Source organism: Ichthyophthirius multifiliis (assembly GCF_000220395.1).
Source record: "Ichthyophthirius multifiliis unplaced genomic scaffold scaff_1120509251427, whole genome shotgun sequence".
Taxonomy (NCBI): Eukaryota; Ciliophora; class Oligohymenophorea; order Hymenostomatida; genus Ichthyophthirius; species Ichthyophthirius multifiliis.
In genome coordinates, this window is record NW_004085884.1 from 71,974 (window position 1) to 98,564 (window position 26,591).

The window sequence follows — 26,591 nt, forward strand, 5'->3', positions numbered from 1 at the left end:
TAAATATGTCTTAAATAGATTTATTTAATAAAAATTGGGATAAATGTATATATAGGACAAGTAAGGCTTTGGAAGTTAAAGCTTCTTCCGAAAAAGCTTATTTTAGGAGGGGTTTAGCATATGTAGAATTGAACGAATATTAAAAAGCGAGAAACGATTTTAATAAGTGTTTAAGTTTAAATCCTAATTTAAAGGATTAAATAGAAAAATAAATAAAGATTTTGAATATAAAAGAAAAAAATGAAGACTTAAAAAACATTAAAGTTTATTAAAAAATGTTTTCTTGAAAATATAAAAAAATTATGAAATTAAAAAAAAAGCAAAAATCTATTTTATTTATAAGTATAAAATATATAAATAGAAAATATAATTTTTTTATTTTTTTTTCTCAAATACATAATTTTTTATATGGCGAATTATTAATTAAATCTTAGTCTTAATTTTTTTTAATATAATTACCTATTTCTTTTTTTTTCTCAATCTTAACATATTTACAAAAAGCTTCTCTTATATCTTAAATAAATCCCACATCCTTATTATTAACAACATAAATCCTAACAATTTTTTCACCGAAACTCTTTGGAGTTAACAATGAAACAGTATCCGGATCTAAAAATCCACATTTTTAAATCTTTGAAGGCGCAAAAAACATCACTTTTCTAACTGGATCTAGATTATTCATACAATAAGACACACGAGAAATACTTACTCTAATAAATTTCTCTAATTAACTATCTTTTTAATTTAAATATTTTTATAAGCCTTCAAAAACTTCCTCTTTTGTGATTTTTTCATCTATCCCGCAAACAAATTCACAGACGAATTTATATAAATTTCTCTTAAAAATCCTTTCTAGGATTTCCCGACTTTCCTTCAACTCTTAATTTTCTGAAAAAACTATATCTTCTAAAATTCTATCAGTTAATTTCTAATACTACTTCATATCTTTAACTATATTCCTAAAATTATAAACCGAATTTGCTTTTTCCAATGCATCACAAAGCATATACTCTATTCCCTAAGCAACTCTATGTAAATATGCATTTTTGAACATTTTATACCTTGTTTGGAATAATTCATATATTTCGCAGTGAATTTTCGAGTTATAGCATATATTATCATCAATAATACGACTTTCTTTAAATAAAAAATCGCACTGAAATTAATGTCTTATTCCCAAACATAAAGGATCTCTTGATAAATAATCAAACTTATCCACATCTATAGTAGTATTTTTATTATTAACAATATCGAAAATCCACATAGGATATTTCCCTTTATATTTCTGTAATCTCTATTCATTATTTATCCCTATTATCATATCTAAAATAACATCCAAATCCCCTTTATTCGGATCAAAATTAACTCCTTTAAAGTAAATAAGGTTCTCCTATTAATTAAATCCATTTTCTTCTAACAAAAATTTCAACATATCGCAACTTCCCTATTCATGACTCCAATGCTTTTCCCCTAAAAGAGGCATTAATAAATTATCAAACATATGAGAAAATGGACCATGTCCTAAATCATGGCATAAACCAGCAATAGTGACTAATAATTGGGCTTTATAAAATCCTTTTTCATCTTCAAAGTTCAACTCTTTATAATTATTGTGGTGATTTAGTAATATTTGTGTCATATATTGTTAGGCTAAATACGCTACTCCCAAGCTATGCTCAAATCGGGTGTGGTTTGCACCGTTAAATACGAAAGATGTTATCCCTAATTACTTAATATTACGTAAACGTTAGAATTATGGAGTATCTATTATTCGCCATATTTATGCTGGGAGTTCTATTAGTTAATGTACGGGGTCGGATATTTTTCTATATTCGTCTTAGCCTTGCTATTTGAATGGAATTGAATTGGAATTTGAATTTACGTAATATAAATGACTTTAGTTTTAAGATAAAATAGAACATTTATTAGACATTTTTTTTTTTTTTTTTAATAAATTTATAGTTTGTTTGTTTTTTTGTTTTTTTTTTAAATATACATATTTTTTTAAAATTAATGTTATGTATTTTCATTAATAAAATGCTTTTTTAATAATTATATTTTAAAAAAATTAAATTTTTAAGTAGAAATGATTAAATATATTATATAAATATATACTTTTTTATTTTTATATTTAATTAATTTTATTTTTAATTACACAAATAAACTAATTAACTATATAGTATTATATGATTTTTTTATATATATATTTTATTATTTAAAAGCAATTTTTTTTTTGAAATATGGAACTTATTTTTTTTGTCAAAATAAAAAAATATTTATTCTTAAAATAAATAACTTATTCATAAAAATTAAAAAAATATATATAATTTAAATTTTATTTATAAATAATTTATTAAAAAATATATATTGATTAAACTCACTTTGCTTATAAGCTATAATATTATATAAAAAAAAAATTACATAAATTTATAATAAAAAACAATATATATAATATATTATTTTATTATTTATTTAATGAATTTAAAGATTATTAAATAATACAAAATCATTATATTTTTCAAATACATATTATTTTGTAAAATTTATACTAATTTATTAAGAAAATAAAAAAAATTGTTAATTTATACAATAAAATATATTTATAAAAAAATTTGAATAATATATATATTTTATAATATTTAATTTATAAATTTAAAAAAAAAAAATTATAAAAAATATTTTTAAAATTATGAATTTATACTTTAAAACATATGTATATTGATATATATAAAATAAAAAAAATATTAGCATCATTATATGTATAATTTTATAATCCGAAAAATCTATTAAAATTATTATCTTAGATTTTTAGTGTAAAAGAAATATACAATAATAATAAATTTAATTCGAAAATTCAATTATTAAAATATAAACTAAAATGTCATTTGATATAACAAAGATATTTCAATGTAATTAATTGAAATTTTTAAACACTATATATATTTATTAGATATATGCTCTTTAGTCATTTTTAATATATGTTTCATAATTAAAAAAGATTAAAATATATATTAATTTTCATTTAATATATATAATTATATTTTTATTATAAAAATAAACAAAACATAAACGTCAATTAAATTAAAAATATAAATATTATAATCGGAAAACTAAACAGTCTAAAAAATATAAATATAAATTAAGATTATAATTTTAATAAAATATAAAAAAAAATTAAGAAGCATAAGGCGATTAAATAAAATTAAAAAATATATACCAGTAAATAAACTAGAATGAAAATTAAGTTCAATATATAAATAAAATTGTTAAAAAAGTGTTTTAAATAAAATCTTTAAGAAAATCTTGATAAATCAATTCAACCAAACTTTTTTTCTTTAAATAGTTCAGTTTTATTAAAAGGGGCGATTCCCCCGAATAAAAAACATGGTTATAATAGTAAATAATAGCCTCTATTATTATATTATATTTCAAAAGCATAATAATTCTATGAAGATTAATAAAGGCAAATAAAACGATTATTTAAGCCAAGATTAATTAATAATGTAAATTAATTTATATATAGACTATATTTTTAATTAAAATATGATGCTAAACTATACGTGATAATTTTTAAATGAAAATAAAAGCCTATTAAATTATTTTAATCAAATAAAAAGATATTAATAATAATATAGTATTACTGGAGCATACTTTTATTTCGTATTTATTTGGGTTCGTTGATATAAATTTAGATAATATAATGATAAATAATAAAAAAAAAAATTTTTAGTTGAAATTGAATTGCTTGGAAAATAAAAAATTAAAATAAAAATTTCTATTTATATCGAATAATTTTTTGGAGGCAGGAAAACACAAAAATATAGTTATTGTCCTTAATTATTCAAATAAATATATAATTGTTGAACTTTATGATTTTTGTTATAGATTTTATATTTTGTAAAAATAAAATAAATATCTTTACTTTAAATAAAATAATTAACAACAGATTAAATTTTACTATAATTAAATATTTATTTTTATTTTAAGAAAAGTTTTGTAATATTTTTTTTTACCTTTTCCATTAAATATTTTTTATTTTATAAATAATAAGTATATATCATTCTAATACTTTTAGTATTTCCTACATAGTACATATTTTTTCTCTTATTTTATTTTTAGATTAACCTTTTTATAATTCATATTAATCAATTTTTAACCAATCTTAAAAGCTAACTACCCTAATCTTTTTCTCTTATAATATCTAATTAATATAATGTTCACATTTATTATCTTTTCTTTCCAAAACTTCATTTCTGAAATGATTATATATATTATTTGTTGTTTCCTTAATAATATTAAATAAAAAAAATTAAAATAAAAATTACGATACAACCAATCATAGTTTAATCTAGAATACCAATTGGACCAGTTTTTACCCATCCACTAGTATAGACTCCAAGTTAAACTTTTTATTTATCTTCCATAGAAAGTACACATCCATTACTATTTTCGATGGTATTATTTTAATTATTCCAAGGAGTATATTTAGGATCTATATTATAACTTTCATATCCAATACACCTTAAAAGTAAATCACATTGAATATTTACACTTTAAGATTTATCTTAAATGCATATTTATTAAAAAGGTTCACCTTAGAGCGTATTCTTATAAAAATCAACAGATTTAATTTACCCATTTTATTAATTTACACGATATGGGCTTAATAAAACTCTCAAAAAGATGTTTATTTAATTCTCATTTAACTTCTTTATATCCTTGATTGTATCAATTACAGGTATATTATTCAATATTTTTTATTTACGATAATTTGTACGAGCTATTATTGTTTTAGAAAACATTTAGTCGTTAAATTCTGTTTAGGATGTTTTATTAAAACTTTTTTCATATTCGTCTTTTAAAATATAAAAATTTGCACTTTTATTTTGAATAAAATCCCTATTTTTATAAAACATATAATGATTTAAAATATATATATATAATAAAGTAAATATAAATATATATATATATATATATATATATATTTATTTATATTTATATATATATCTGTTTAGTTTATTTAATATACCTAAATTCTTTTGCAGAAAATTATGATTATATTAAACCTCTTCTTCCAACTATATGTATCTTTTTTATTTATAATTAAAAAATATATTATTATTTATTTATTGTTACATTTTCTATATTATTTCCCTTTATATTTTTAAGAGCTGGTGTATATATATCTGTTTCATCCAATGTGTTGTTTTTTGCTTTTATTAAAGTTCTTGAAACATCTAAAGCCACATTTCCATTGCTTTTTTTTTTATTATTATTATTATTTTATTTTTTTGTTTAAATACCCTATAATTACAACATTCTTTATTTTACTAAAATCAATATTTAAATCTATATAATCAGGATGTCCATTATACCAATTAACCAATTATCTTCCCGAAAAAACATTTTTCAAATCTTCACCTGGAATTCCTAATTTTTTATCATCTATTTTTTTTTTTATTATTAAATTTAAAAATAAAAAGTTATTTTATTAACCCAAAAATTTAAATAAATACTTTAAGCACCATATGAATATATTATTGCAGAATAATGTTTTTTTAAATCCTATATTAATAAATCTTTACCCTATTAAAAAAAAAAAGTTATTTTTCATAAAAAATAATTCTCATTACAATTTCTACGTTTCCAAAAAAACGAAAATTAGCATATGTACCTACTTCGCTAAGTTATTTTGTAACTTTTTTTATTGATTAATGGTCTGGGGCTACTCCGTATCTTACTAATCCATAAGGAAAAGGAGTTTTCTCGAATATATGGATATGGGCTAAAGGATTATCTTAAAATATTTTTTTTGCAGTATAAAAGCCAGCAGGACCTCCTCCTATAATCTATATTTTAATTAAATTAAAGTTTTATATGTTTTTTATTTTTACAGCATAAATGATACTTTTTGACATATTATTTTTTATTTTAATTATTAAAAATAGATTTAATTTTAAATATAATTGAAATAAAAGCTGTTTTATATTAAAATATTATAATAAAAAACAAATTTTTAATTCATTTAAAGAATCAAATAATCATATTAAGTAAAAAAAAATATTTATTAAAATTCTAATTTAATTTTCTTAATTTTAAAACAAATAGCATTTTTATTTAAAATAAACTATTTTTAATCATATTAAATAAACAGACTTAGTTATAATTAAGAAAAATAAACTAAAAATTTAATTACAAATTATTTCTTGAGAAAAAAAAAGTAAAAAAAAGTAAAAAAATTGTTTTTTGTATGTATTTTTTATCAAGATAAATAAAAAAAAAATATTATTAAAATATATATACAAAATAAAGAAAAAAAATTATTAAAATAATCATTAAAAAAAAAAAAAAATAGCCATTAAAATATTTAAAAAATCGAAATAAAAATGTATTAATAATATGAAGAATAGCAAAGTTAAGATTATTAGTAAAGAGATTCGATTTAAAATTCAGAAAAGCAATCATTATCAGTTTTATCATAATCAACAGGTGGAATAATATTAAATCCTGATGGGACATATTAATTAAGTACAAAAAAATTGGAATTATTATAAATAAATAATAATTAAAATAGTAAAGAAAATAGATCAAAATGATTATAAATAAAAGCAAATATATGTACCATAAGATAATTAAAATGAAAATATGATTTTATCATCATCATCAAGTTTATTAACAATACCCGCAAATTAAGTTCTTTTACCTTTATTTTCGGGTCCAAACTAACCTTTTTTTATAAATTACATTGCTTTACCAATTTTTGTAGATGAAATAATTGATATGTATTAAAAACACAACGTTTCTTTTAGTATTTTTTTAACTATTTAGTTTATTATTGAAATCGTTTTCGAAATGTTGACTTTTAGATATAAAGATAAAACGATTTAAGATGTTTATTTTATTATTAATAATATATTTATAATTAAAAAAAAAAAAAAAAATTAAAAAAAAAAAAAAGCTAGAAAATATTTATGGAAACTTAGATAAAAATATACTTTATAATATTTTTCTTGGATTATATATTTTAAATATGATTTACATTTTTGTTTATTATATATTTGGTTTTCTTACGGTTTTAAAAAAATCTATAAATATAATTAGATTTTTTTCAGTTGCGGCTATGTTTGGATTAGCTTTAGAGATTATTTTAAGTTATATTGATGAGTAAATAATATATATTATTATTTTTAAATAAAATACAAAATAATAATAATAATTTTTAATATAAACTACTATAGATTTAATGTTATGATATTTTTTTTTCGAATTATTGCTTATGTATATTCTAAGTTCATATCTCATTTACTTCTTTAGTTGTTATTACTTCCTCGTTGAAAAAATAAATAAATAATAATTTATAATTTCATTTAGGTTTTATTTTATTTTTTGAATTTATATAAATGTTTTCTACTTTATAATATATAATATTTATGAAACTAAAAAAAGAAAAAATATAATATTAAATAAATTATTAAGTTAGTTATTTTAAAGTTTTTATAAAACAAAATTAAAAATACCAAAAATAAAATAAAAATGACAACTAATGATGATGATTTTTTATGGCTTTTAAATGTTTTAAAAGAAGTAAAAATAAAATAAAATAAAAAATTAAATTAAATAAAAACAAAAATAGTCTCCAATCGATTTTCATACAATCCATAAAATAAAGTTTACAATAAACAATGTAATAATAATGAAATAAGGAGAGCCTAAAAACTGGTTTTTTACAAATGAAAAAGTATGCAATTAAAAGTATATTTAAAAAAATAGATAAATAATAAAATCTAAAAAAAAAAAAAAACCTCAAAAAAAAAGGGAATTATAGAAACAAAAGATGAAGAATGGCTTAAATTGAATGTAATAAAAGAATATTTCAAAAATCCAAAAATAAGAAAGTAAGATTTGGCTGAAATCGAAAATTAAAGTGATACGGTTTATCTTAATTTTTCGGAAAAAACACCTTCTTTAAAAATCGATTTGCAAGATAAATTTCTATTTTATTTTTATTAAAAGGTCAGAGATTCAGTTGTAAATATTAAAATATATTTAAAAAACAAAGAAACCAATTTAATAATTATATCAATATATGTTTTTATAAAAAAGGTTATTAGACCTGCTTCATAATCAGTTATAGAAGAACTTTTATCAAAGCCCTAAGATTATTAAGAGTTTTTAAACTATTTAACGAAAATAATAGGATATTATCCAATAAATTCATATAAAGGATGTTCTCTATATTAAGTACAATATAATGGTAAGAAAAAAAGTACAACTATATATAGAAAAACAGTCTAGCATATATAATTGGAGTAAAATAAAAAAGAGAGAAATTATTTTTATTTAAAAATAAAAAAGATATGACGAATTTATAAAAAAAGAAGGCCAATAAAAAAAACGTATTAATTTTAACAAAAAATGTTCCGGTCATTAGCCTCTAAAATAAATGAAAGATGTAACAATTTTATAATGAGTATTGTCCATTTTTTAGAATCGAAATTTCATAAAACAATTGCCGAAATTTCATTAGAATTTTTCCTTAATGATAGTGATTAAATATATTTTTCAGGGGCAGAAAGAATCTGTTTTAATAATTAGGAAGGAGAAGCTGATTTTAATTATGATAAAAATAATATGGAAGCTTTTAAAGTACTTCTTTTTTTATTTTATTTTGAAATTAAAAAAACAATATAAACCTTTAATTTAATATATATTAAATAAAAAAATATAAAAAGCCTGGTTTAAAAGACTTTACCAAATGCGAAGGTATTTATTGTAATTGTGATTCTTAGTCTAATAATACGTTTTATGATGAAAATGATGAGGCTTTTTCTTTATATGTAATATTTTTTTTTTTTTCTATATTAGATATAAAATTAATATTATTTTTTATTTAAAAAGGTTATGAAAAATAAAAATAAATAATATTAATCCAGATATATTTAATACAAATCAATATATTTAGATATAATAGAAAGATTTAAAACAAAATAAATAATTTAAAGGCTAAATCCTCAAGTTAAGATTACTGAATAATTATTATTTAAAACAAGAAAATGTATCAAATAAAAATAATTAAATAAGTTTTTTTTTTATTTTTTTAGTTTATTCTATTAGTTAATTAGCAAACAGTAAATAATTTAAACATTTTAGATTTGATAATTTCTATAAAAGGGTTAGAGTTTGTTAATATTGTGAATGTATGTATAATAAAATAGATAATATAAGAGCAAATTATTTATAATAACCTAATCTTTAATAAATAACAACAGAACAAATATAAGCAGAAATCGAAAAACTTTCTAATTCTTAAGGATTTATACGTAATAATAAATATATTTAAAAAAAATATATATATATATTTGAATTAAAATAAAAATAGTTGGTGGTACTTAACTAAAAGAAAGATAATTATTTACAGATAAGTTCTTTAAAAAGCTTGAAAATTTTGATAATGAAAAAGAAGATTTTGAAAGAAATTATATTTTATAATACCAAACAGATCCAAAATACTTTGAAACCAAAAATAAAAATCCCAATAAAATATTCAACTTAACATAAAGTTAAAATGTAATAAAAAAAAAATCAAAAAAAAAAAAATCAAATAAATAAAATAAAATAAAAGGAATAAAAATAATTCGCATTACCAAAAATAACCTAAATAATTCTAAAAGATAAATAAGGTTTCCTAACATAAAAAAAGGGAATCGTAAATAAATAAGAGGCAGAAGCTTTAGGTCTAAAACATTATTTAGGACATACTAAAAACCTTCCTTATAGTGATTGTGGATTAGCAATAAGTAAAAGTAGTTTGGCATTAAATCAATTATAGGATAAAATAAAAGAAGTAGAAACTTTGAAATATAAAATGGAAAACTAAAAAATAAAAAAAGTTGTGGAAGAAATAGAACTGATTATGTGTCCTTATTATGGAAAAGGTTAAGTAGATACTAGCCGATTAGAATAATTTATTAATGTTTTAAAAGTAAAATTTAAATAAAAATATATACAATAGTTTATAAAAAAAAAAAAAAGGAAAGGGAATAAATATATGGTATAGATTATGAAGATATCTAATATTCAAAAAATATATAAATAGTAACTGATAAAAATGAATTTTTGACTGAAAATTAAAGATTAAATAAATAACATAAAGAAAAATAAGCATAAGAAGTATAAGAAAATAAGAAAAACTTTTTAAAGGAAAATAGTTAATTGGCAACTTCTATTATTAATAGGAAAACTGAAATTAGAAAAATTAAATAAGACAAAAAGAAGACTAAGTTCTAATAAAATAATAATTAATAATATAGTTGTACAAATATTAATATCGAAAATGAAAAGAAAAATAATGAACATATTGGAGATAAAATAAATAATATTTATTCTAATAATTATATTATCAAAAATACTCCAAAAATAAATGATTAATAAGAAAACAATACTTTGAAAAGACATATTTCAGATTGAAAAAATGATATATATATATATATATATATATATATATATATATATATATTTATATATATATATATATATATATATATTATTTATATTTATTTTTTTTAAAAAAAAGATTTTTTATTTTTTTTCAATAATAAATTTAAATTAATATAGAAATAATATATATAAATATATAAATATATTTATATAGAATAAAAAAAAAAAAAAAAAAATGAATATATGCGAATTTTGTCCAAATAACCTATATAAATAATATAAAATGATTCCATATAAAAAGCAAAAATATTCAAAACAAGAATTTCATGTTCATTTTATATGCGCCCTTTTCCATTTTGATAATTTGAAGATTTACAAATAAAAAAACTAATATATAAAATCAAAATAATTATATTATAATACATCAGAATAAGACATTTTAGAATGTTAAATTTGTGAAAAATCTTAATAAATAATATAAATGATTAAATGCGCTTAAAAGTAATATTTTTTATTTAAATATTTATATATGTATATAAATATATATATTTATTTATATATATATTATATCAATTATTATATTCTTTTTTTTATATATAAAGGACATGTTACAAATATTTTCATTTCAATTGTATCTATTAATAAAAGCTTACAATTTTAAAAATGAGAAATCGAAAAAGTGAAATGAATATGTTTAAAATATTATGTCACGAACATAAAAATGAAGAAAAATGTAAAATAATTATTTATAAAAAAAAAAAAAAAAAAAGTATAAAAATATATTATTACATGGGAAAAATTTGAACATTATTAAGTAAAAATGGGCTGTATTTAAAAAAGAAAAATTAAAATAGAAAGCGAAGATGAGCAAACAGAAAATTTATAAGAAACATAAAACTCAAATATATAAAAAAAATAACCCACAAATTAAAAAATACCCCAATTTCCAACCACAAATGATTCAAATAGAGTCTCCTAAATTAAAAATTGGTGGAAAATTATCAACGAATAATTTTTCAAGTTTCCAGATTCAAAAGATCTATATATTTTGAACAATCCACCCATATAAACTTTTAAATAATAACAATTTTCTCCCATATAACCGTCTTCTCCAATATAATCATCTTCATCTTTTTAAAATGACAAAGATACATTAAATGTCATTTATTTATGTCCATAATAGAATTCATATTTTATAAAATATGAATATTTCCCAAAAGAAATCGTTTCAGAATAAAATAATATTAACCAATAATAATTAAATATAGAAACAAATACATTTTAATATTTAAAATATTGCCAAATATCATTATTGGAAAGAAATAATATAATAATTGAAAAAAATAACCATTAAAAAATCTAATAATTAATAAAAAATTCTATAAATTTAAATATAAATGAAATATAAGAATAAAACACACAAGAAATTCTAGATAACATTCAAAAAATAAAAAAAAGGGGAATTTTAGATGAAATTAAATTTTTAGAAGAACACCAAAAAAATCTTAGAGAAAAAAACGATAAAATAAAATCGAAAATTGTCTAAAAAATTCAACTTGAAAATTCCAAAAATAAAACTGATTTAAATAAAGAATCTATAAAAATTTACGATATTATTAAATGGAATACTATTCTTAAATATATCCAAAAAGGATTTTCCGAAAAAAAAAAATATATAATTGATAATAATAATATTTAAATCAAATAATCACCTTTTTTTTTCGAAATAGATTGTAAAATATGCTTCAATAACTCCATTTCTGATTCTAATCCTGTTGTTTATTGCTCTAAATGTTCCAATTCTTTTCATTAATACTGCTATGGGATTAAAAATATACCAGAAGGAGATTTTTATTGTGTTTTATGTAATTTAAAGTCACAAAAAGAGTTTTCTTTTTCCAAAAAAAAATGCATATATTGTTCTAAAAGTGGCTTTCCAATGGTTTGCTTAAATAATGAATTTGCCCATGTTTCTTGTTTGATTTTAAATAAAAAAATAATGTTAAAAAATGGAAAAATAGTATTAAAAAATAACGAAGAATAATAATAAAAAAGAGATTAAGATGAAAATATTTGCTGTGTATGTAATAAGAATGAAGGAAATAAAATTAAATGTGAAAATTGTTAGACTTTTTTTCACCTACATTGTGCATATTTTTTCGGTATACAATTTAAGGTGTAAATAAATAATTTTAATGCTCAAAATGAAGCTACTTTTTAAATTTTTTGCTATAAACATTCTTGTTGGGATGTAATTTTTTATATTTATTTTATGTTTTTCTTTTCACTAATTTTCTATTTTTTTACTTTTATTTATTTATTTTTTATTCTTATTTTAGATTTTTTTTATTTATTTTTATTTTTTATTATTAGAAAAATGAAATTTTCCAGTAAGTTTATTCGAGGAGATATGCTATTAATTTATATGATATAGTTAATAATTATAAAAATTTCGAAAGTTTTAAAGAAGCTTTTTAAAAAGAGTTTAATTTGGTAAATTAATAAATATGTATTTCTTCAAAATAAACAAAATATTTAAGTTTACTATGTGAAGTTGCAGATGTCTTTGATGTATTTTTTTTTTATATTAAAAAATTTAAAAATGTATTTAAAAAGATTATATAATAATTTAAAAGGGAGAAAGTGATGAAAATGATTAAAATTTTAATAATTTCATTAAAAAAAACTCACCTTTATAAAATAATTAATTATCTGAATTTTAAAAAGAAATTAATAGTTTATTCTCAGATTGAAATTTTAAATAAATATATACATAATTTTATATATATATATATATAAAATAATTTTCTTTAATAAAGATTAGTTTTCTTGAAAAATGTTAAATAAAAATATAAAAATATAGAAAAAAATATATATAAATATATAGATATATAAATATATATATATATATATATTTATTTATATATATATATTTTTATTTTTAATTAAATAATCATTTTTACTTTTTAATACTTTATTATAAATTAAAATCTAATTCTTATAATACTTTTTTTATTTTAATAATTTTTAATTTTATTTTATTTACTTTAATTAAATTATTGTAATTTTTCATCATTTCCATCTCCTTATTTTTCAAAAACATTTACATTTTTTATTTATTCTTCTGATGTAAGCGTTCTCTCGCTTTTTAATCTGTATAAGCCTCTGTTTATTTAAAATAAATTATTTTATATTTGTGCATATTGATCATTTTTTTATTATTTTTTTTATTGAATAATATAATTCCAATTTATCTAAAATCAAAATGTATTAATAAAATTAATTTTTATTATTTTTTTACTCTTGCTTTTCCTAAATTTTAATTATAACTATTTTTATTAAAAATTACTACTGTTTAACACTAAGTTTTATATTTTAAATTTATTTGTATTAAAATTTAACCATATTCTTATAGTTTCTCTTTTTTTTATTTTTTTATAAATTTAACATAATATACTATTATAATTATATTTTTTTATAAAATAAATACATTAATTATTTAAATAATAAAATTTAACTAAAATGGGTTTTTAAATAAATTTTTCAACTTATTTTTCTGTATTAAACTATAAAGTATGTTAAAAATAAAAGCAATTTTTCATCTCTTTTCTGAAAGTAAACATTTATTTTTCATAATAAAATATAATTTCAGCAATTAAAAAAAAATCTTTTTAATTTTATTTTATGATTTAAAATTCGAATTAATTAATATTTTCTAATTCAAACATAATTTGATAATCTCCTTGATATTTTAATTATTAATCTTTTTTTTAAATCTAATCTTCATCTTGTTCTTTTTAACAAAATAATATATACTATTCAAAGAATTAATTTATATTCATTCTATTTTTAAGTTAAATTTACAAAGTATTTATTAAAATTTATTATTTAAATAAATTATCTGTTTATTCTAAACTTTATCTAATTATTTCTTATATTTAAATTGTTTAAGTTTCTTTATTTTACTTTAAAATATTAATCATATCTTCGAAAATTGGTCTATTAGAATTTATAAAAAGCTCATAAAATAAACATCCTAAACTCCAAATATCTTATTTAAATTCCCTTTTTATATTTTAATGTAAAATGTATTTATTACTTTTTTTATTTATTTACAGTTAAGTTGAATTGAATTAATGTTTTCGGGTCCTATATAGGATACTTATTAGTTTTTATTAATTATTTTATTAAAAATATTATTTTTATTTAATTTTAAAGGTTTCAAAATTAATTATTACTAAATATTACTTATTAATATACTATCTTTATTAATATTTAAATATCCTTCACCTTTTTTTATAAAAAAATAATAATTACATATACTATATTATATAATAACCTAAAGAATGAATTTTTTAAATTGAAAGTAGAAGTTATTCAAATATATTCATTTTCATTTGTAAGTTAAAATTAGGATTATTTAATAGATATATTAATTTTTAAAAATCATTATTTTAATAATTTTTAATATAATAAATATATGTTTCTTTATTAATTTTTTATTTTAATTGAAATAATAAAAATAAAAACCTTCATTTTCAATAAAAAGGAAGACATCCTCAAGTAATAATATATTCATTTAAAATAAATCGTATAAAACTTTATATCTTTTAATTAATTAATAATCGAAAATATCAAATAATTGTTTTTTTATTTTATATTTTTATCCATTTTTATTAGCAAAAAAAACAATCTTCTCATTATTTAATTATTCTTTTTATTTTTTATTAATTATTATTTAAAAAGTTAAAATAAAAAAATAAAAACATTAGGATGTTATTTAATATCCCTATAATCTTTCTTTTAAATCTTTAAAATGAGAATTTAAATTAAAATTAATAATTTAATTAAATAAAGAAGTCATAAATATATTTTATTTTATTTATTAATAAATATCAAAGTAAATAAATCGTTTAAATTTAATATAAAATTTTATAAAAAAATAAATAAAAATAAATAAATATTATTTATATACATCAAAATATTCAAATAATTTTTTTTAAATTTTTTTTTTTTTCATTTTTATTTCTTATTTCTATAAAAAGCATCGAATTCTTACATATATTAAAATTTTCCAGTTTAAAATTAAACCTATTATTCTTATTAATCCTAAGAATTATCATAAACATTTAAAAGACTCTATTAAAAGTAATTATTTTATACTTTATTAGGTTAAAAATTAGATTTTTAATAACTCTAATTATTCAATGAAGATAATTATTTATAATTATAAAAATATTGCTTTGTTATTTAACCTTACATATCATTTAAAAATTATTTTTAAGGATAAAACTTTTACTTTGTAGGATGATTTTTAATATTATTTTAGTTATCTTATTAAGATTAAAGTTTATGTGCAAGAGGAGAAGACAAGAAAGTATTTGCAATTTCAAGAATATTAATTGAATTATTTTTTTTGTATTAATTTCTTACTATTTATCATTTTTTTCATAGTACTTCTCTCTTTGTTCTTTTAAGTATATAACTCCGTTTTCATTAACAATTTCTTTAGAATTAGTATTAGTAAAAGTATTAGTATTAGTATAATTATTATTAATATTATTATTATTATTATTATTATTATTATTATTATTATTATCATTATTTTCATTAATTTCATTATTATCATTATTATCATTATTATTATTTTTATTAAATTATTCTTTTTTTTTTTTTGTTTCTTTTTCTATTAATTCTTTTTTTCCTCCAAATTACTACCTATCATTTTAAATTTTACTTTTAATTTTGCTTTGTACATTTTTTAAATATGCTGGAACCTACTACTAATTTTAAGAAGATTCTTTTTTACTTTTTTTTTTTTAACTTTTTTTATTTTTAGTTGTCATTGGGGATTAATTTCTTAATGTTGAAAACATTTCTTTTGATTAAAAAGATGCTTATGAATGAAACAGATGTTTTTCTTTCAAGTTTTGATTATTTTAAAATTAATTAAAACATTCTTTTATTTTTGAATCATTTAAATGATGATTACTTGTAGGAGAAAAATAACTGTTTTTTAATTAAGGAGGAGGACTTTAAGTTATCTTATTTATTTTATTTTTTTATAAAAATCATAAAATAAATTAATTACTTTAGGAGTTATTTCTTATCTATTTTTATTTTTGTCTATTTAATTATTTGAGTATTTTGGAAAGCTTTCAATTCAAAGTTTAGTTAATTTTAGATATTTTCTTATTTTATTATATTTTTAAATTTAAAAATTTATTGTTTAATATTTTTTACATGCTTTTTTTTATAGACTTTCAATCGGATTTTCTACATAATTTAAAATCGTTTCTTTAAAAAGTCCGATTCCTAAAAGAAGTAGATTTTATGTAAACTACTGATTATTTCTGAAATAATTTTAAATAAAAAAACTAATCCCAGGATTATTTTTGAAATCTAAAATATTCATTTTTATTTATAAAATTATTTAACTTTAATAAAAAAACTTTTTTAAAAAAAATATTAATTTGAAAAAAAAAAATATAAAAATAAATACATATATACATAAACATTATATAAATAAATTTAAATTAATCATGTATCTTAAAATTGTTAATATAATAAAATTTAACTTATATCTTAAAACATAACATATTAGAATAAATAGCACAAATCAGAATCAAAATAATTTCAAAAATATTCCAAAAAATATATAAAAATCATAACTTGAATTTCTTCAAAAATTTTATAATTAGTAATTATAGTTAAAATTAATAAAAATAAAGCTAAAACTAAACTATATAAAAATAATAATATAAAACTTAACACTTTAAATTTAAATATATTTCCTATTAAATTTTATCATAAAATTTCAATTTTATATAAAATGTAATATAATTATTCCGTACAAAAGTTTTTATATAATTAACAGATCTACATATTATAATCCTTATTCCCAATCTTAATTTTTGTTTATTAAACAATATATATAAAAATAATAGATAAAGATATAGAAAATAATACTAAAATATTCAGATTTTTTAAGAAAAACGAAGATTTATAAATAATTTTATATTTTAATTTTTATTTTTAAAGTAAAATAAAAATTTATTTTCAATATAAGTATATATAAAATTAATTATAATTAAATAATTTATTTTTAATATAAATATATTATTATACATTAAAATATTTATTACATTAAAATTTATTTTATAAAAATAAAATTTTTAAAATTCCTCAATAAAAAAATTAAAAATAATAACAAATTCAAAAATAAATATAAAAATTAATTTAAAAATAAAAAATATATTTAAATACAAAAAAATATAAAAAAATAAAAAAAAATTATTAAAGAAACAAAAAAATTCATAAATTAAATAATTGTCATTAAATAAAATATTATTTTAAATAAAAATATTAAAATAAATATTAATTTATTAAATAAAATAAACTAAAAATATTATAATATAAATAATATAAATATATTTTCATAAAATAGGATAAATTTTTATAATATGAAATGTGAAACTTAATAATAATTCAAAAACTAAGACTAAAAAGATTTAAAACTTTTAATCTTAATATTCTAGATAATATTTATTTATTACAGTTAAATATACTTAATATATAAAAACATATTAAAAAAAATTTCGGTATTATATTTACTTTGATTTGATATCATTTACATATTATCTTATTATATTAAAAAAATTAAATTAAATTCTTTATTATCATTAATTTTTTTTAACTTATAAAAATGTTTTAAAAATGAAATACTAATTATATTCATTGTTAATAAGATAGTATTAAATATTTAGATTATATTAGAAAAATATTTAAAAAAAAAAGTAAATTTGAATTATAAGTTATAATCTCTTAAAAAAATTGCAATAAATAACAATATATATATGAAATAAAAATAAAAAGAACATCATAAATAAAATTAAAAATAAAAGAAAGAATAATTATTAATTTTTAAATATAAAAAAATAAATAAATATTGATTATTTGTTTTAGCATAAAAAATATAATATAATAAATATCAATTATATATTAATTTTTATTAAAAATTTAATATTAAATATTATTCCAATATTAAAAAATAATAAGAATTAATTATAATTAATATCAATTATTATTATTATTATATTATTATTATTATTATTATTATTATTATTAATTATTTTCATTTATTTTTATTTTTTTTATTTTTTTTAATATATATTTTCACATTAAACATTTTTTTCATTAATTTTTTTTTATATATATAATTAATTTTTTTTGTTATTAATTAACTCATTATAATTGCTTTTTCTACTATAACCATTATTTTTTTATACTTTTTTTTTATTTCTATCATTTAAAATTAAATACGCGTTGACAATTTATTTTTTTACTATCTATTACTTTCTCGTTTTATCTCCTTAAATTTTATATTTATTAAATATGTCAAGTGTTAGAATTTAAGAATATTTTTTTTTACTAATCTATCGTTGACAATCTTCTTATTCACCTTATCTAAAACCTTCTGTTGTCATACTCTTAAATTTTACATGCATCTAATATGCTCAGTGTGATAATTTAAGATGATTTTTTGTTCACTGGTCTTACGTTGACAACCTACTTATTCACTTCTTCTAGCCCCTTCTGATGCCATCTTCTTAATTTTTATCACTATCTAATGTGTTCACTGTGATAATTTAAGAAGATTTTTTTTCACTGTTATGAAGTTGAAAATTTTCTTATTCACTACATCTAGCGCCTTCAAGTGTAGAATAATAATAATAATATAATTAATTTAATAAATATTATTTTAAGAAAAATGATTATTTTAAAAATATTTTTAAAAAATATATAATATCATTAATAATAAAAATTATATAAAAAATAATAATATCAATTATTATTATATTATTAAGTTTATTATGATAAAAAATAATAATTAATAATTTTAAATTATATTTAAATTAATAAAAAAATAAATTTTTAAGTATATTCAACACTTTTTAATAATATATTTATTTTATAATTTTTTATATAAAAGTAAAATTATATATATATTATATTATTTATCAGCCTTTATACCATATATATGTGTTATTTGTTAATTTTAATCTATTAATAATATTATTATATAATTGAATTTATTTTTAAGAAATAACAGGTAATAAGCATTAAATTGTATCAATTTTTTTATATCTAAATAAATTTTACATTTTTAACATTTTTTTTAATCATTAAATATTGTTTATCCATTTTTGTATAGCAGAGTCACTAATGAATGTAATTTTATTATTGTTAATATTATACAAATATGTATAGTTGTTTATTTTAACTTTAAAGCTAAATTATTAATAATTAGGAATATAAATATTTTTATTATAATTATATTAAAAGTTAAAATAAGAGATCTTAAGATACTCGTTATATACACGTTATTAAGTTTAGTAACTATATTTATAGCTATTGTTTTAAAATACTCTATTCTACTGTTCGTTTAAAAATCTAGTATAATTTTAATTTTATAATAATATTTAAAGAAGAGACGATACAATATATTAATTAATTTATTTTCATTTCTTAAATTGAATTATTTTTTATTCTTTTTCTAATTTTTTTTTTTTTTTTCATAAACTTTCCTTCTATTTCTTACTTAAACTCAAAGTCTTAAATAATCAATTGATTGAAAATTAGCTTATTTAATGAAATATATTTATTTTAAAAAGTAATTCGTAAATGTATAAAAGTTAAACAATTAATTATTACGACTTTTTTCTTCTAAATAAATGGTAAATTAAATATATTATTATTTTAAGTTTAACACCAAATATAACTAGAATATAAATCCTATTAAAATACTTGAAATATATTATTTTAATAAAAATAATTATTATACCGTAATTTATATATAAATATGTTTTTTTAATTGAGGAAATATTAAATTAAATATATTACTACACTGCATTTATATATTGTATTTAAAGATTTGTTTAGAAAATCTAATAAATTTTATCATAATTATATTAAATATGTATTTTAATAATAGATAGAACCAAAAATTAACCATTTTATATCATTAATATCTTAATTAAAGAACTTAATAAAATATTTTATTTATATATTTATTGTTTTTTATTTATATATTTAAATTAAATGTTTTATTCATAATAAATATTTATTATTTGGCTTAAAATAATATAAAAGATAATTAGCTTATTATTGAATTTAAATACATATGAAATTATTATTGTTTGATTTTTTATATATATTATTATATTAAGAGTATTATTAGAAATAGCTTCTAATATAAATAAAACTTATTTAAAATAATTTAGAATCTTTATTTTTAATCAAAACGTTTTTAAATTTTAATGACTAACTAATTGTAATTAATCTATACATTGAAGGAAATCCTACCTTTGTTTAAAACATTTTATTTGCTTATCGTTTCTATTTTATTTAAAACAGTCTCTTATTTCTAATGATTAATTTTTGCATATATTGCCAAGAACTATATTTTATATACATGTTCTTTTGTCTTATATATCTTACTAAGAAAAACAATGCTTTATTTGTTTTATTTTTTAAATGAGAATAATTATAATAATGTTAATTTTTTATTTATTTTTTTATTACACCTAACTTTAATACTAATTAGCGTGTTTTTCTATTATTTAACAAATAATATGCTTATTCTTCGTTTATTTAAATACAAGAATCTATTAATTTTGAAAAATATTCAAGTTATTGCTGATCCATTTTATTATTTTTATTTGATTATATGATATTAATATTTATTTTCAAATATATTATTTAATGATAAGATATTCAAAAAAATAAAATAAAAAAAATATTCTTTTTATTAAATAAAGTTTGGAATATTATAAAGAATCAATTATTTAGATTATTTTTTATTTATTTTTAAAATTTTTTTTTTAATTAAAAAAATAAATATGAATCTTGCAATAAATATCAAAAAAAAAAAAAAAAAAATGAAATTTCTTTATTTAAAAATAAATAGAAATTATTCTAAACCCTTTCTATTTAATTTTTTTTTTTAAACATAAAGTTAATAATAAATAATATTAGAAATAAAAAATAATTCATATATATTTTTTTATATAAAATAAGATATATTAATATATATGTATTAATTATATAAGGATATGAAAAATTTTATTATAATAATTATTCATTTTAAATATTGTAATCCTTAATTAAATTTTATTTATCAGCGATATGAGTAGCCAGTTTTTCATAAAATAATCAATCCCAGTTAAGGGATATGGCCATCTCCATCATCATTGAAAATTTATAGGTAAGGATTACCTACTGATGTTAAAAGTTTTTTTTGAAAAGCAAAACCTATATTTCTTTATATAATATTTTCAATTTTTAACAATTATGGGTTCCTTAAAAAAAAAAAAAAAAAATAATTTTAACCTAAAAAAATAAATAATTAATTTATTTTTATTTAATTTAATTTAATAAAAAAAATTATTTATAAATATATATATATATATTTATATATTAAATAAAAAAGCGTTTCCTTTTTTTACAAATGCCACCAAAAAATAAAAAAGAATTAGAATTAGAAGCATAACGTTTATTAGAAGAATAATAAAAGCGCGAAGAAGAAGAACGCCTATAAAAAGAAGAAGATAGAAAAAAATATGGAATAAGGTAATTAGAAACAGGACTATAATGTATTTTTACAGATTATTACATCAAAGAATGTTCATAAACATGTGAAGATATTCGAAAATTCACTAGAGAATATTTAGAAAATCATTATTTTAATGAAATTGGTATAAATTAGAATTTCCGAGAAATAGATTGGAAAAGTCTAATTGAATTTAACTTATATAATTTATTATTTGCAAAGCATACAGTAAATATGAGTGATTAATAGGCTAAAATATTCATTAATATTATGTTTTAAGTATATATATAAGATGATTTGAAATTCGAAAAAGTTTAAATAGATGAAAATTTAGAAGAAAAAGAAAAAGAAGTGTTTTTAGAAGATGTTTTAAGAAAAAAAATAACATAAAAAATAAGGAAAAAGATTTCATATTTTTCAAAAAATTACTCCAAATGCATTCTTAAGGGGAAAACTCGAAATTTTTTGATTTAAAATTATTAAAAGAAATTGTATTATATGCAAATAATAGTTATTTTGCACATTTTAATCTAATTGATTTTATTAAAAGAAATAAACAATAAGTTAAAGATTCATTTCAAATTGTCTATATTGATTTTCCTTAAGATATTCAATCGCTTGAATAGGCGAATGAAATTCCTGCATTAAAAAATTTAGACGAAGATTAGGAAAATTTTAGTCGCTTGGATGATAATAAAATTATTGATGCAAATAATAATAGATAGGAAATAGAGGAAGATGAAGAGCCTCTTGATGAAGTTGCTTTATAAATTATTAATTAGAAAATTTAAGAGACTGAGGCGCTTTTACTAAAGTAATTGGAAGATAGATAAAATGAATTAAATGAGAAATTATAAGAACTTGATAAACCTAAAAAATCTGGGAAAAAATGAAATATTTTTATTTATTTTATTACTATTTTTTATTATTATTATAAATTATTTTTAAAAATAATTATTTTTTATATATTTTTTTGTTAATAAAAAAAATTATATATATATAAAAAATAATAGAAAATATAAATAGTTTATTTATAAATATTTAAAATAAGTATTTTATAAGAAAAAATATTTTCACATAAAAAATTATTTTAAAAAGTTTATAATATTATATATTCATATATTTATATATTTTATTTTTCAAAAAAATTAATAAATCTAATATAATTAAATTATTTTTTCAATAAATATAAAATTATAAGGAGACAAATAAAATAATAATTAAATTGAGAGTATAATTTACTTTTATTATAATATAAGAAATATACAAAATAATATTAAAAAATTTAAAATGAATAATTTGATTTAAATTAAGAATTGTTTATTGGATAAATAAATGACAAATAAAAAAAATTAGAAATAAATTTGATAAAAAGTTTATAATATATTTATGTAATTTTTATTTATAGGATTTTATATATATTATAAATAAATAAATATATAAAAATATAATAAATAAAAATAATAGAAGCTATTAATTTTAAAAGAAAAGATTATAAAATTAAAAATCATATAAATAATGAATAAATTTTAATTTAATAATTTTAAGTTTAAAGTTTAAAGAAAAAAATGTTTTTTTAAAATAAACTGTTAAAATATGAATAAAATTAAAAATATACATTATAAATAAAATTAAAAAAAATGATAAAAAAAAAATTATATTAAAATATATACTGTTGTTAAATATATATCAGAGAAAAAAATTAAGTTAGTAAATGAAAAAATTTATATATTTTATATTTAATTAAATAAATAAATAAATAAAAAAAAAAAAATATGTATTGATTTTTTTAAATTAAAATAATATATTTAATTTAAATAATATAATATTTTTCAAAAAAAAAATCTAAATTTTATTTTAAAATAAATTTATATAAAAAATATATGAAATTAAATCCATATGTTTAAATAATAATAAAAAAAAATTAATTAAAATTAAAAAAAAAAATGTAATATTAATTATTATTATGAATATAAAAAGATATTAAAAAAAAAAATAGAAAAATAATAAAGAAATTAAAATTTATAATATAAAATATAATATAAAAAGAATATATTATATAATATATAATATATAATATATAATATATAATATTTAATATATATTTTTTTTTATTTTATATTGATTTTTTATTTTTAATTTATAGAAAATTAATATATATTATAATATTATTATTTTCATTATTTAAATCTTTTTTATTAAATTATAAAAATTCAACATATTTTATATTCTTTTTTTCCTACATAAGCTCCACAAGAAGGACATGTATGTATTTTATCTTAACAATCATCAACACAAAATGGAATACAGCAACAACCTACTGTAAGACATAATATTATACAACAAATCCATGTATGGTCTCCTACTTATGCGTTTGTTATAGTAGTTACTTAATTATTACATCCTGGGCACACTATTAAAGCTGGGTATCCTACGTTGTCTGCTGTTCTTGGTAATTACTATTTTTTATATAATTTTTTTTTTTTTTTTTTTTAATACAATATTTGGATTTGCTACAAGATTTATTGGCATTCCTTATTATATTTACATTCCTTAATTTTATGGCATTACTTGCGCTACTGGCATTCCTTATACTATTGGTAATCCTTAAGGTGGTTGCATATTTTAATTTTGCATCCCTAAATTTTGGGGCATTTAATAAGCACCTTGTTAATTTTATTAATAATTAGTTGGATATTGTTAATTTGGTTGTTGTTATTAAAATGCAGGATAGTATTAGGGTTATTATTATTACATATTTTTATTTAATTTAGTTTTTTTCTTTTTTTTAATATATTTTTTTAAAATTTTTATTTATATATTTTTTATTTAATAATTTTCCTTTATATAATATAAAATTAAATTCAATTTTTGATTATATTTGCAATTTCTTTTTATATATTAATTTTTGGTAGTAATTTATGGTTTAACTATTAATCAATATAATAATTAAATAAAATTATATACGTTTTATTAACCATAATCTTTTTTTATAATATATTTTAAAGTTTTTTTTTATTTATACATATTATTATAAATAAAATTTTGAATATTGTATTTTATTAGTTTAAAAAATATATATATTAACAAAAAATAGAAAAATATTATTATAATAATTAATTGTCTATAAAATAGAAAAATTTTAATTTCCCTTATAAAGGAAAAGAATTTTATATTAAATATATAAAATAAATTAATTATAAAACAAAAATATAAATTATCAAAATAATAATAGTATTAGCAATAAAATATTAAATTTCATTTTATATGTTTTTGAATTTTTTTATATAGTTATTGAAAATCAAATGGTTTCTATATAATTTCGTTAGCACCAGATTTAAAGGCTTATTCGAAAACTTCTTATCCTTCCTAAGTAGTTGTAATAATAATAATAGATTTTTTACATTAGTTTTTTTCTTCAAAATCTCTTATTAGTTTAGTACTTTCGAAACCGTTCATTTCCGGCATTTAATCATCCATAAAAATAAGTTCAAATAAATTTTATTAATATAATTAAAAACCCTATTATCCATCATTTGCACATAAAACGTTTCCTTCAAATTATTAAAATATTTTCCTAAGTAAAATTTAATTAAAAATATTATCATCAATAATTAAAACTTTTTAAAATTTTTTAGACATAAGTTATTGTTCAATTTTTTAATTATCTTTTCTTAAAAATATATAGTATTTGATCTATTATAATACGCGCTTTTTACGCTATTTTTTCTTAAATTATTCATAGATAAGTTAGTTTTTAACTAGTGTAATTATATTGAATGTGAAATACTTTCTATTTAAATCTCATCTTATTATAAGTTTTCTTCGTTTTTTTAATATTCTAAATTTTGGAATAAATAAAAAGAAAATTCAGTACCAGTTTATCCATCTGAATTTAACTAAATATTTATTTAAGGTCCTAATTAATGTATTAATTTTTAACTTAATGAAAGACCAAGTCCTGCACCTTTATATTATAATTTAAAAAAAAAATATTTATATATTAATTTTTTTACTTAGTTTATTATTTTCAGTTCTATATTCTTAAAAAATTTAATTTTATAAGTTTTATGGAATACCACATCCATTATCTTTAATTTAAAAGAAAAGCAGATTATTTTTAAAAACAGAAATCGTAAGATTAATTATCCCATTTTTTTATGTAAATTTAATCGAATTAGAAATCATATTTATTAAAATCTACTTAATTCTAATTTAATCAGAATATAAAATAATATTTTGAGGTATTATAATTTAAAAATCAATATTTTTTTCTTCTAAAGAAATCAAAAAAATGTTTTTTAAATCAAAAATTAAAGCATTAAGTTCAAAAAAGGCCAAAACTAGATTAAATTTATTTTATTTTATTTATTAAGAATCCATAATATTATTTAAAATGTTCATTAAAAATATTGAATTTGTATATATATTTTTCAACAGGTTTTTTCGGAAAAATTACATGCAATTTTTCGATGCTTCGTAAATAAAATTTAATGGAGTTCGTATATCTTGGACTACTTTTTCAAATGTTTTTTCGATTTAT

The 26,591-nt window shown here is 16.0% G+C and overlaps 6 protein-coding genes across 6 annotated transcripts, besides 52 other annotated features; 3 read left to right on the plus strand and 3 right to left on the minus strand. All coding sequences in view use genetic code 6, as the record gives it.

Annotated features, from left to right (window-relative positions):
• Positions 1–388: 388 nt before the first annotated feature.
• IMG5_202000 (SAM domain and HD domain 1) lies at positions 389–1,933 on the minus strand (the record flags this gene model as incomplete). The annotated part of the gene is made up of 1 exon (XM_004023918.1): positions 389–1,933. One exon carries the CDS (start codon positions 1,931–1,933, stop codon positions 389–391), a length of 1,545 nt encoding a protein of 514 aa, XP_004023967.1.
• Positions 1,934–2,123: 190 nt separating this feature from the next.
• Positions 2,124–2,154: a microsatellite.
• A 240-nt stretch (positions 2,155–2,394) lies between these two features.
• Positions 2,395–2,455: a microsatellite.
• A 548-nt stretch (positions 2,456–3,003) lies between these two features.
• Positions 3,004–3,043: a microsatellite.
• A 1,014-nt stretch (positions 3,044–4,057) lies between these two features.
• Positions 4,058–5,918, minus strand: IMG5_202010 (NADPH adrenodoxin oxidoreductase, putative; the record flags this gene model as incomplete). Its single annotated transcript, XM_004023919.1, has 7 exons — positions 4,058–4,285; positions 4,326–4,899; positions 5,030–5,088; positions 5,137–5,257; positions 5,304–5,445; positions 5,517–5,586; positions 5,634–5,918. The coding sequence occupies 7 exons, from the start codon at positions 5,916–5,918 to the stop codon at positions 4,058–4,060; spliced, it is 1,479 nt and encodes a 492-aa protein (XP_004023968.1).
• Positions 4,930–5,007: a microsatellite.
• Positions 5,919–6,212: 294 nt separating the features above from the next.
• Positions 6,213–6,239: a microsatellite.
• A 30-nt stretch (positions 6,240–6,269) lies between these two features.
• Positions 6,270–6,354: a microsatellite.
• A 566-nt stretch (positions 6,355–6,920) lies between these two features.
• Positions 6,921–6,957: a microsatellite.
• Positions 6,958–7,570: 613 nt separating this feature from the next.
• IMG5_202020 (hypothetical protein) lies at positions 7,571–10,120 on the plus strand (the record flags this gene model as incomplete). Its single annotated transcript, XM_004023920.1, has 8 exons — positions 7,571–7,738; positions 7,816–8,028; positions 8,104–8,266; positions 8,567–8,646; positions 8,733–8,837; positions 8,899–9,055; positions 9,102–9,422; positions 9,561–10,120. 8 exons carry the CDS (start codon positions 7,571–7,573, stop codon positions 10,118–10,120), a joined length of 1,767 nt encoding a protein of 588 aa, XP_004023969.1.
• Positions 7,587–7,624: a microsatellite.
• Positions 7,589–7,631: a microsatellite.
• Positions 9,573–9,602: a microsatellite.
• Positions 9,573–9,621: a microsatellite.
• A 354-nt stretch (positions 10,121–10,474) lies between the features above and the next one.
• Positions 10,475–10,553: a microsatellite.
• A 200-nt stretch (positions 10,554–10,753) lies between these two features.
• Positions 10,754–11,316, plus strand: IMG5_202030 (hypothetical protein). The gene is made up of 2 exons (XM_004023921.1): positions 10,754–10,938; positions 11,040–11,316. Exons 1-2 carry the CDS (start codon positions 10,919–10,921, stop codon positions 11,239–11,241), a joined length of 222 nt encoding a protein of 73 aa, XP_004023970.1. The 5' UTR covers positions 10,754–10,918; the 3' UTR covers positions 11,242–11,316.
• Positions 10,957–11,007: a microsatellite.
• Positions 11,317–11,526: 210 nt separating the features above from the next.
• Positions 11,527–11,565: a microsatellite.
• An 864-nt stretch (positions 11,566–12,429) lies between these two features.
• Positions 12,430–12,469: a microsatellite.
• Positions 12,470–12,733: 264 nt separating this feature from the next.
• Positions 12,734–12,805: a microsatellite.
• Positions 12,736–12,808: a microsatellite.
• Positions 12,745–12,811: a microsatellite.
• Positions 12,750–12,805: a microsatellite.
• A 379-nt stretch (positions 12,812–13,190) lies between the features above and the next one.
• Positions 13,191–13,236: a microsatellite.
• Positions 13,237–13,306: 70 nt separating this feature from the next.
• Positions 13,307–13,370: a microsatellite.
• Positions 13,318–13,378: a microsatellite.
• A 2,589-nt stretch (positions 13,379–15,967) lies between these two features.
• Positions 15,968–16,092: a microsatellite.
• A 146-nt stretch (positions 16,093–16,238) lies between these two features.
• Positions 16,239–16,275: a microsatellite.
• Positions 16,276–16,536: 261 nt separating this feature from the next.
• Positions 16,537–16,569: a microsatellite.
• Positions 16,570–17,533: 964 nt separating this feature from the next.
• Positions 17,534–17,596: a microsatellite.
• Positions 17,550–17,595: a microsatellite.
• A 28-nt stretch (positions 17,597–17,624) lies between the features above and the next one.
• Positions 17,625–17,728: a microsatellite.
• Positions 17,630–17,689: a microsatellite.
• Positions 17,660–17,727: a microsatellite.
• Positions 17,698–17,731: a microsatellite.
• Positions 17,698–17,750: a microsatellite.
• Positions 17,698–17,758: a microsatellite.
• A 35-nt stretch (positions 17,759–17,793) lies between these two features.
• Positions 17,794–17,872: a microsatellite.
• Positions 17,824–17,870: a microsatellite.
• A 623-nt stretch (positions 17,873–18,495) lies between the features above and the next one.
• Positions 18,496–18,569: a microsatellite.
• Positions 18,517–18,570: a microsatellite.
• Positions 18,569–18,602: a microsatellite.
• Positions 18,603–18,845: 243 nt separating this feature from the next.
• Positions 18,846–19,106: a microsatellite.
• A 75-nt stretch (positions 19,107–19,181) lies between these two features.
• Positions 19,182–19,239: a microsatellite.
• Positions 19,240–19,973: 734 nt separating this feature from the next.
• Positions 19,974–20,014: a microsatellite.
• A 1,932-nt stretch (positions 20,015–21,946) lies between these two features.
• IMG5_202040 (hypothetical protein) lies at positions 21,947–22,790 on the plus strand (the record flags this gene model as incomplete). Its single annotated transcript, XM_004023922.1, has 2 exons — positions 21,947–22,414; positions 22,770–22,790. 2 exons carry the CDS (start codon positions 21,947–21,949, stop codon positions 22,788–22,790), a joined length of 489 nt encoding a protein of 162 aa, XP_004023971.1.
• A 687-nt stretch (positions 22,791–23,477) lies between these two features.
• Positions 23,478–23,512: a microsatellite.
• Positions 23,513–23,638: 126 nt separating this feature from the next.
• Positions 23,639–23,700: a microsatellite.
• Positions 23,701–23,836: 136 nt separating this feature from the next.
• Positions 23,837–23,873: a microsatellite.
• Positions 23,874–23,951: 78 nt separating this feature from the next.
• Positions 23,952–23,993: a microsatellite.
• Positions 23,957–24,006: a microsatellite.
• A 65-nt stretch (positions 24,007–24,071) lies between these two features.
• Positions 24,072–24,152: a microsatellite.
• Positions 24,140–24,193: a microsatellite.
• A 68-nt stretch (positions 24,194–24,261) lies between these two features.
• On the minus strand, positions 24,262–25,507 carry IMG5_202050 (LPS-induced TNF-alpha factor, putative; the record flags this gene model as incomplete). The annotated part of the gene is made up of 4 exons (XM_004023923.1): positions 24,262–24,507; positions 24,548–24,829; positions 25,016–25,032; positions 25,453–25,507. The coding sequence occupies 4 exons, from the start codon at positions 25,505–25,507 to the stop codon at positions 24,262–24,264; spliced, it is 600 nt and encodes a 199-aa protein (XP_004023972.1).
• Positions 24,807–24,875: a microsatellite.
• Positions 24,831–24,888: a microsatellite.
• Positions 24,836–24,898: a microsatellite.
• Positions 24,854–24,900: a microsatellite.
• Positions 25,508–26,591: the final 1,084 nt, after the last annotated feature.